The sequence below is a fragment of the Carlito syrichta genome, unplaced genomic scaffold (genome assembly GCF_000164805.1).
Source record: "Carlito syrichta isolate Samal-C Ts95f unplaced genomic scaffold, Tarsius_syrichta-2.0.1 Scaffold303640, whole genome shotgun sequence".
Taxonomy (NCBI): domain Eukaryota; kingdom Metazoa; phylum Chordata; class Mammalia; order Primates; family Tarsiidae; genus Carlito; species Carlito syrichta.
The window spans coordinates 126987-135466 of NW_007247736.1; the positions used below are offsets into that span (position 1 = coordinate 126987).

The following is an 8480-nucleotide window of genomic DNA, read 5'->3' on the forward strand; positions in this document are numbered from 1 at the left end:
TCCCCGCGACCCCTGGCCCTCTGCAAAGCGCCCCGCTCCCTGCCCCGAGCCCCCATCAGGAGCCCGCGGCCAGGTCGGCCCGGGCAGGGGCGCCCCCTCCCCGTGGAGGTGACCGGCTGGCCCCACCCCCAACGCGACCAAGTTCAACAAGTTTGGCCAACAAGTCCTAGAGCCTCCACGGCTAGGCCTGGCCCTGCCGCTCTGCATGGGCTCTCCCGGCTCGCGTCAAGGGGCGCCGTCCAGGAGGGCTGAGGGCTGAGGCCAGAGGCGCGCACCCCTGGGCGCCGAGCTCTGGTGTGGCGGCTCTGGGCTTGGAGTGCGTCATCAGGGAGCGGGCACCTCAGCCGGCAGGTCGGGTTTCCCAAAGTGCCCCTTTGTTATGCCCCTCCCTGGCCCTGCCTCCTCCCCCTTTCCCCTGCCACCCCTCCCCCAGCCTCCTGACCTCCTGGCTGTCCCTGGCTACCGGTAGCCTCGCTGCCTCTCTCTGGACCGGCCGACTGCCTCCTCCAGGGCCCGCAGATCTCGGGGCTGTGGGCTGACTGGGAGGGGCTGCTGGGGAAGCAGCCCTTGGGCACCGCCTGTGACTCAGGACACAGGGATAGGCAGGGCAGGATGGCTGTGCCCCCTCCCAGGAGCAAGCCCCCGGCTTCTGGGAAGGGGAGGCTGCTGGTCTGGAGGTGGGGTGGGGTGCTTTCTGGCCTCAGGTGGGGAGAGTGCATTCCTTCCTGAACCCTGGGACTCCCTACCTCGGCCCTGGCATTTGAGGAGAGCTGCCAAGCCCCAGAAGACTTTGGCCCAATGGGTGCTGGCTCCCTGGGCCGAGAAGATTGCATTACCAGCTCTCTGAGCTCCTGCCTGCAGATGTGTGTGCGGACTGATGTGAGGCTCTGCTGAGGTCAGGAGGCCCAGGACGCCAAGCTCCTGAAGGGGCAAGGCTCAAGGCCCACTCCCCCAGCTAGGTCAGGCCGGGGCTGCAGGGCCTGGCTGTGCCCAGGGCTTGGGCTTGTGTTTGCTCTGGGAGGCCGGAGGGAGCTGTGCCAGCCCTGCACACACAGCTTGCTCTGTTATGGGGCCAGAGAGAGGGAACGGGTGGGGGGCAGCTCCCTGGGGAGCAGGGAGCACGGAGCACGGAGGCTGGAGCAGGCAGGGGGCCCCAGGTCCCTGAGGCCTGCTCGGGACAGCTCCAGGGGCCCCGTGATTTATGACTGTGGCTCTCTTTCTCTCCATGGACTTGGCAGGTCCTCTCAGGGGCCCTGTCCTGGGCGAGTGGGACAGACTCCAGAGGGAGCCAGATGAGGAGATTGTGGGGGCCTGGTGGGGCAGTTGCTCTGTGCCCTGGCACCTCCGCTGGGTTTCCAGGGAGGCCTGACCTCTTCTGCCTGTTTGTAGGGGGGAAGCCTACCCACTCAGGCCAGGCTTTCCCACAACTAGGAGCACTGGCAGCCTTCCTGATCTCTAGATGGACATAATTTGTTTTCTTATTTAACAAATTGTTGCTGATTCCATTGCCTGGGGACAAACAACTCAGAACCCTGGGCGTCTCTGTCACTGACTCCTGTCAGTCACAACCCAGTGGGACATGTACCTCAACTGAGGGTCACAAGGGACTGTGGGAGCTAAGATGGATGAGCAGGGGAAGTGGCTGAGGAGCAGATAGCCCAATTTGCGGTTTGAAGGAGAGCAGGGGTTCACTAGTTTGGGGGAAGTGCTGTGACAGGGCCCTGCTTTGGGGGCAGCAGGCACCCACTGTCCTTCTGGGCCTGGCTTTGTCCCTTGGGCCTGCTCAGAGGAGGGAGTGATTCCCTTCTGGGGGCTGTGAGTCAGTCCATGCTGGGGACAGCTGAGACCCTGAAGCCACCTGCTACCGCATCCTCCAGTCCCCGAGGTGGTGGCACTGGGGCCGGAATTGGTCTACCCTCCTCTGTGATTCTGGAGGACACGCTTATAACGGGCTGGTCACCTGCCTTACTCCCCTGTGCTGTCCCAGGCTCAGGACTTTCGGAAGGCAGGACCAAGCTGCTTGTTATCCACAGAGCCCTGTGGGACTTCAGTGGAGGTTGAGGAACGGGAAGAGTATCTCCTTGTGACGCTGGGCCCCTCGCGTTTCTTGTTCCTTGCCTGGTTCGAGTCTTACACTGGCCTGGCATGGAAGCCGACCTGGTGGGGGAGTTTCCGCTTTATGGGGAGCTGAGGCCCCCTGAGGAGGCAAGAGTAACATGCACTTCTTAAGCTTCTTGGCCAGGATAGGACCAGGCCTCCGGGCTCCCCTTCTGCTCTCCCCAACACAGGCAGCTCTTGGGATGTGGCCGGGCACCCTCCTACTTGGCCTGCTTTGGCAACAGGGTTGCCGTGTCGTTCCAGGGAAGGCAACAGGGGCCCTGGCTTGGGCAGGAGTCCTCTTCCCCCATCGGCAGCTGGGGGAGTAGGGCCCTCTGCCCACCACCCACCCCCGCCGGCCATTTAATCCTGGCTGGATCGTGTGACCCGCCTGGCATGCTCCTGCCTGGAATCTGGCGCTTCTGACAGCAGTTGCTATATCGGGGGAACCGGGCACCGCCCTGGACACTCCAAGTCCCCACCCTCACGCCCCGCTTTGCTCTTCTTGACTTCAAGGCAGACTCACAGTGGCAGCTTTGAGAGTTGGACACCCGGGTCCTTGAAGTGATCTCTAGACCCCAGGTATGAGGGGGTCGGGGGAGGGCAGACCAGTGAGAGGAGGTGCTTTGAAGAGGACATCCTTACCCGTGTCCTGGCTCCCCCTGGGGACTTGCAGCCCCTGCCCACTGAGTGCTCGCTCGGACGGTTCTGTGGGTGGTGGGGGTGGTGGTGGTGGCAAGGGCCAGGGACGGGACGGGGTCATTTCCTCTCCCCAAAAGCAAATGTCCAGCTTGCCTAACCCCTAACCCTAAGCCTTACCCCTGCCCCTCTGCCCTCCACAGCCCCAAATCTACCACCATTCCGTGCTGCGGGGACACCATGGCTCCAGAAGATGACGCCGGAGGGGAGGCCTTGGGGGGCAGTTTCTGGGAGGTGAGCAGCTGGGTCCTGGGCTTGGGGTGGCACTGAAATGCCCACGCCCCCCGAGCTCAGCTACCTGTCCAGGGGAGGAGCCTAGTCGAAGGCCCTCGCCTGAGAAGGGGCTTCTCCCTGGTGACCCTGCCCTTTTCTTATACGCCCAGGCTGGCAACTACAGGCGCACGGTGCAGCGGGTGGAGGATGGGCACCGGCTATGCGGAGACCTGGTCAGCTGCTTCCAGGAGCGTGCCCGCATTGAGAAGGCCTATGCCCAGCAGCTAGCTGAATGGGCCCGCAAGTGGAGGGGTGCCGTGGAGAAGGGTGAGCCAGCACCCAGGCCTAGCTGGGGCCAGAGGGCTGCCAGGCTGGGATCATTGGGGCAGCTTCTTTCTGCACCTCTTGGGGGAAGTTTCAGGTTTCCAAGTCTGCCTTCCCTTAAAGAGGGAAGATCCAGATCACTTGGGCCCAGGAATTCAAGACCAGCCTGGGCAACATAGCGAAACCCTGTATCTACAAAAAATTAAAAAATTGTCAACATGGTGGCACATGCCTGTAGTACCAGCTACTTGGAAGGCTGAGGCAGGAGGATCACCTGAGCCCAGGAGGTCAAGGCTGCAGTGAGCCGTGGTTGTGCCACCACACTCCAGTCTGGGCAACAGATTGAGACCCTGACTCGAAATATAAATAAATAAAAATTAATTCGGGAGGCCAAGGCAAGAGGATTGCCTGAGTCCATGGGTTTGAGACCAGCCTGGGCAACTTGGCGAGACCTCGTCTCTACAATAAATAAAAAAATTAGCCGGGTGTGGTGGCATGCATCTGCAGTTCCAGCTACTTGGAAGGCTGAGGTGGAAGGATCGCCTGAACCCAGCAGATGGAGGCTACAGTGGCCATGAGTGAGCATGCCACTATACTCCAGCCTGGGCGACAAGAGTGAGACTCCACCTCAAAAAAAAAAAAAGTGAAGTGGGAAGATACAGTTGTGCTGTTAGAGTTTGCAAAGTATGTTCACAACTCTGCTATTTCTAACAACCCTATGACAGAGGTGGCTCTGTTCTACCCATTTTCTAGAGGAGAAATGGAAAGTTCCGAGAGGCTAAGGGACTGGCCTCAAGCTACACAGCTAGGAAGAGGTGATTGTGTGCCCAGGCCTTCTGGTAGGATCTTTCAGAGCCGTCTTCCTGAGGGCAGACGTTGGTTCTTCCACTGAGGAGTCGAGTGCAGTGTTTATGCAGCCGGCTTGGGTCTGAATCTCAGTCCCACTTTGTTACCGTAACACTCGTAACACTTCGGGCAAGTTCACTTCACTTCTCTGCACCTCAACGTTGTCCGTGTTAGCCTTGACAATGATGCTGTCCTCACAGTGGTGGGTGAGACATCTCGGATGTCAGGGCACAGAGTAGGCATTCAGTAAGCAGCAGCCCCCCATGCCTCAGTGCCCGGCACCCAGAGCAGCACCCAGTGAGAGAGAAGGGGCACATTCCGGATGCCATGTGGGCCTGGCCCAAGCCCCGTCTCTCCCGCAGGCCCGCAATATGGCACCCTGGAGAAGGCCTGGCACGCCTTCTTCACCGCGGCGGAGCGGCTGAGCGCGCTGCACCTGGAGGTCCGGGAGAAGCTGCAGGGGCAGGACAGCGAGCGGGTGCGCGCCTGGCAGCGCGGCGCCTTCCACCGACCCGTGCTGGGTGGATTCCGCGAGAGCCGGGCGGCCGAGGACGGCTTCCGCAAGGCTCAGAAGCCCTGGCTCAAGAGGCTGAAGGAGGTGAGCCCGTGCCATGGGGGCCGCAGGCGGGCGCTCTGCAGGTGTGCCTGGGGCTCCGGGGCGGGGCGGGACCTCCGGGTTCCAGAGTTGTCCCCATGCGTGCCAGGTTGAAGCTTCCAAGAAAAGCTACCACGCAGCCCGGAAGGATGAGAAGACAGCCCAGACTCGGGAGAGCCACGGCAAGGCGGACAGCGCCGTGTCCCAGGAGCAGCTGCGCAAACTGCAGGAGCGGGTGGATCGCTGCGCCAAGGAGGCCGAGAAGGTTCCAGGCTTGCTCCCCCAACGCCTGTTTCCAGCCCCTAGTGCTCTGATTGCTCCAATCCTCACCTGCCACCCTCTCTCCAGATGACCACTTAAAGGAGGAACAGGCCGGGCTCGGTGGCTCAGCCTGTGATCTCAGCACTCTGGGAGGGTGAGGCAAGTGGATTGCCTGAGCCCGCGAGTTGGAGATCAGCCTGGGCAACTTGGCGAGACCTCGTCTCTACAATACATCAAAAATTAGCCGGGCATGGTAGCATGTGTCTACAGTTCAGGCTACTTGGAAGGCTAAGGTGGAAGGATGCCAGAGCCCAGCAGGTTGAGGCTGTGGTGGCCGTGAGCGTGCCACTGCACTCCAGCCTGGGCGACAGAGTGAGACTCTGTCTCAAAATAAATAAATACATAAAATAAAGGAGGAACATGCCGGGTGTGGTGGCTCACACCTGTAATCCCAGCACTTTGGGAGGCTGAGGCGGGAGGATTGCTTGAGCCCAGGAGTTCAAGACCAGCCTGGGCAACATAATGAGACCTCATCTGTACAAAAAAAACAAAAAACAAACAAAAAAAAGTGGGCATGGTAGCGTGTGCCTGTAGGAGGCTGAGTGAGGATGCCAGAACCCAGAAGGTGGAGGCTGCAGTGAGCCATGATTGTGCCATTGCACTCCAGCCTGGGCAGCAGAGTGAGACTCGACTCAAAAAAAAAAAAAAAAAAAAAACGATGCTTTACCCAGGGAAAATAAATAACAGAATTTCAGACACTGGGATGATTAGAGCAGTTGGGGAAGACTTCCAGCATAGTAAAACCACACTACCTGTTCCACCCGGAGTGCCCTTTCTCCAGTAAATTTTCCTCATCGTCTGAGGTGCTGCTCAGTTTGTACCTCCTCCAGGAAGCCTTTTCTGATTTCTCCCACTCTTTCCCGTAGGTCGACCTCATCTCGCCCTCCACCAGCCTCTTAGATCTGCCATACCTGAATATCACCTCCCTTGTTAGGCTGCTAAGGTCCTTGAGGGCAGGAGCAGGGTCTCAGCACCGATTGCCCTGGTGGCTGGCTCAGTCTCTAGCCCACGGCAGTGTCCAGTAAATACTGGTGGAATCCTGCGTGGAAGAAGGTCTCGTCCTCACCAAGCCCCCCTCTCCCACCCAGACAAAAACCCAGTACGAACAGACGCTGGCGGAGCTGAATCGCTACACCCCGCGCTACATGGAGGATATGGAGCAGGCCTTTGAGGCCTGCCAGGCCGCTGAGCGCCAGCGGCTTCTTTTCTTCAAGGACATGCTGCTCGCCTTACACCAGCACCTCGACCTCTCCGGCAGTGAGAAGTATGGCCTGCGGGTGGATGAGGAGAGTGGGGATCATGCTGGGTCCCCTCCTGTCCTGGGCTCTGGCTGGGCTAGATGGGAACCCGGGGGGCAGGGGCAGGCCGGCCCAGTCTGAGAGTGGGCCTTGGGCTGTAGGTTCCATGAACTCCACCAGGACCTGCGGCAAAGCATTGAGGCAGCCAGTGACGAGGAGGATCTGCGCTGGTGGCGTGGCACCCACGGGCCGGGCATGGCCATGAACTGGCCGCAGTTTGAGGCACGTGTCCCGGGCCGGGTGGGGCTGGGAGGCAGGGCCGGCTCCTCCTGGGCTGTGCCTGGGCCTCCGAAGGGAGGCAGGGTGTGGGGTGAAGCAGGTGAAGGTGGTGGATGGCCCTGGCTGCCATCGCAGCTGCCGCCCTGCCTGACCCTGAGCACCGTCCCCACAGGAGTGGTCCTTGGACACACAGAGGACGATCAGCCGAAAAGAGAAGGGTGGCCGCAGCCCCGATGAGGTTACTCTGACCAGCATCGTGCCCACAAGAGATGGCGCTGTGCCCCCACCCCAGTCCCCGAGGTCCCCAGGGTGAGAGCCAGAAACAGCCCTGCCGCCTGCTCCGACCTTCTCTCCGTGATCTCCTTTGTTCCATTCCCTCCACAAATGAAGTGGGCTGAGAACTGGTGCCGGGAACCTGAGGGCCCACTTAGATGCTGTAACGCACAGCAGTTTCCATGGTGGTTTAGATTTGCCAGGCATTTGTCACATGCCCTGTCACTTATGCCTCATCAGCTCTAAGGGGCAGGCATTGCACCAGAGCTCAAGGTCATGGGTTGGGACCGGAATCTAGCAGGGGGTCCTCGAGGGGTGGGTAAGCCCCTTGCCTGAGTCCTAGCCCCAGAGATGTCCCTCGAGCCCTGAGCTGCTTCCTTCTGCTCCTCTCTCCAGCAGTGGGCAGGACGAGGACTGGTCAGATGAGGAGAGTCCTCGGAAGGCTGCCACTGGGGTACGGGTGCGGGCGCTCTATGACTATGCGGGCCAGGAAGCTGATGAGCTGAGCTTCCGAGCAGGTACCCTGGGACCCCTTTCCTGTTCCTTCCCAGGCTTCGGTCTTATTTGCCAAAGCAGGGGTGTGGAAAAGGGAAGCCAATACCTGCTCTTCCACGGCCAGTTCTCTGGCTGTTCAGCCAGCTGGGCCCAGTCGCTGCGTTCTGGGTCTGGGGAGGGGCAACTTGCTGACTTCCACCTCCCTCTGCCCGAGCCGTGTCGCTGCTCCTAGCTGGGCTCTTGGCCTACCCCATGCGCAGTCCTTGACCCAGCTGCAGGGCGGGGGCAGGGCCAGGGCGATTGGCAGTGACCAGCCCCCTTCCCCAGGGGAGGAGCTGCTGAAGATGAGCGAGGAGGATGAGCAGGGCTGGTGCCAGGGCCAGTTGCGGAGCGGCCGCGTTGGCCTGTACCCTGCCAATTACGTGGAGTGTGTGGGCGCCTGAGGGCCCTGACGGCTCTTCGCCCGCGTTTCTCCAGCCTGGGCTGGAGCCCAGCTTCTGGACACCGGACCTGAGGGCTCTGAACCACTGTGCCCCGCTGCTCCTCTGGCCCAAGGAGGGACGCGATCCTGGGGCCCAGGGAGGGGCGGGCCTGAGTGGGAAGGGCCATCTGAGTCTGGGCTGAGGGCAAGATGGGAGGTCGGAGGTGACAGACGGGTTCGGGCTGCCTGGGCCTCCCCAGGGGCAGTGGACTCAGTTCCGGACCTGTTTGGGTTCCTGGGGTGGACTGGGGGTGAGCGTAGTTATTGGGCTGGCAGCACCCTCTTCTGTGGCTTGTTCTAGCGTGTATTAAACTTGACCCAAAAAAAGCACTGTCGGGCTCGTGTGCATCTTTCCCATACTCCGCCCCGGCCAGGCCACTAGAGGGCCCCTGGGGAGAGACCTGCCAGCTTGCTACCTGTTCTGAATTTCAAGCCCCGAACCTGGGGCGGAAGGGACCTCGGTCAGGCTCGAGGCCGGGTGCTGGGCTGTGCGCGGAGGGAGGCAGGCCGGTGGACACGGCACGCCTGGGCGGGCTGTCAATCACGACTCAGCCCTCGCAACTGGCCAGGGCTGGGCCCTCGGCCCCGGCAGCCCGCGCCGCGTGGGAAGCGGCTCCAC

General features: G+C 61.1%; 1 protein-coding gene across 1 annotated transcript; it reads left to right on the forward strand.

Moving 5' to 3' along the window:
- The first annotated feature begins 135 nt into the window (after positions 1-135).
- PACSIN3 (protein kinase C and casein kinase substrate in neurons 3) lies at positions 136-8191 on the forward strand. The gene is made up of 11 exons (XM_008058833.1): positions 136-351; positions 2614-2679; positions 2940-3030; positions 3180-3336; positions 4542-4777; positions 4884-5039; positions 6184-6359; positions 6495-6615; positions 6785-6921; positions 7282-7403; positions 7708-8191. Exons 3-11 carry the CDS (start codon positions 2977-2979, stop codon positions 7821-7823), a joined length of 1275 nt encoding a protein of 424 aa, XP_008057024.1. The 5' UTR covers positions 136-351; positions 2614-2679; positions 2940-2976; the 3' UTR covers positions 7824-8191.
- Positions 8192-8480: the final 289 nt, after the last annotated feature.

Excerpts from the sequence above, each read along its gene's own strand:
- PACSIN3 (XM_008058833.1), top strand. The coding sequence starts at position 2,977 with ATGGCTCCAGAAGATGACGCCGGAGGGGAGGCCTTGGGGGGCAGTTTC. Across the intron at positions 6,922-7,281 it reads CAGTCCCCGAGGTCCCCAGG|CAGTGGGCAGGACGAGGACT; the intron begins GTGAGAGCCAGA and ends TCCTCTCTCCAG. Across the intron at positions 7,404-7,707 it reads TGAGCTGAGCTTCCGAGCAG|GGGAGGAGCTGCTGAAGATG; the intron begins GTACCCTGGGAC and ends CCCCTTCCCCAG.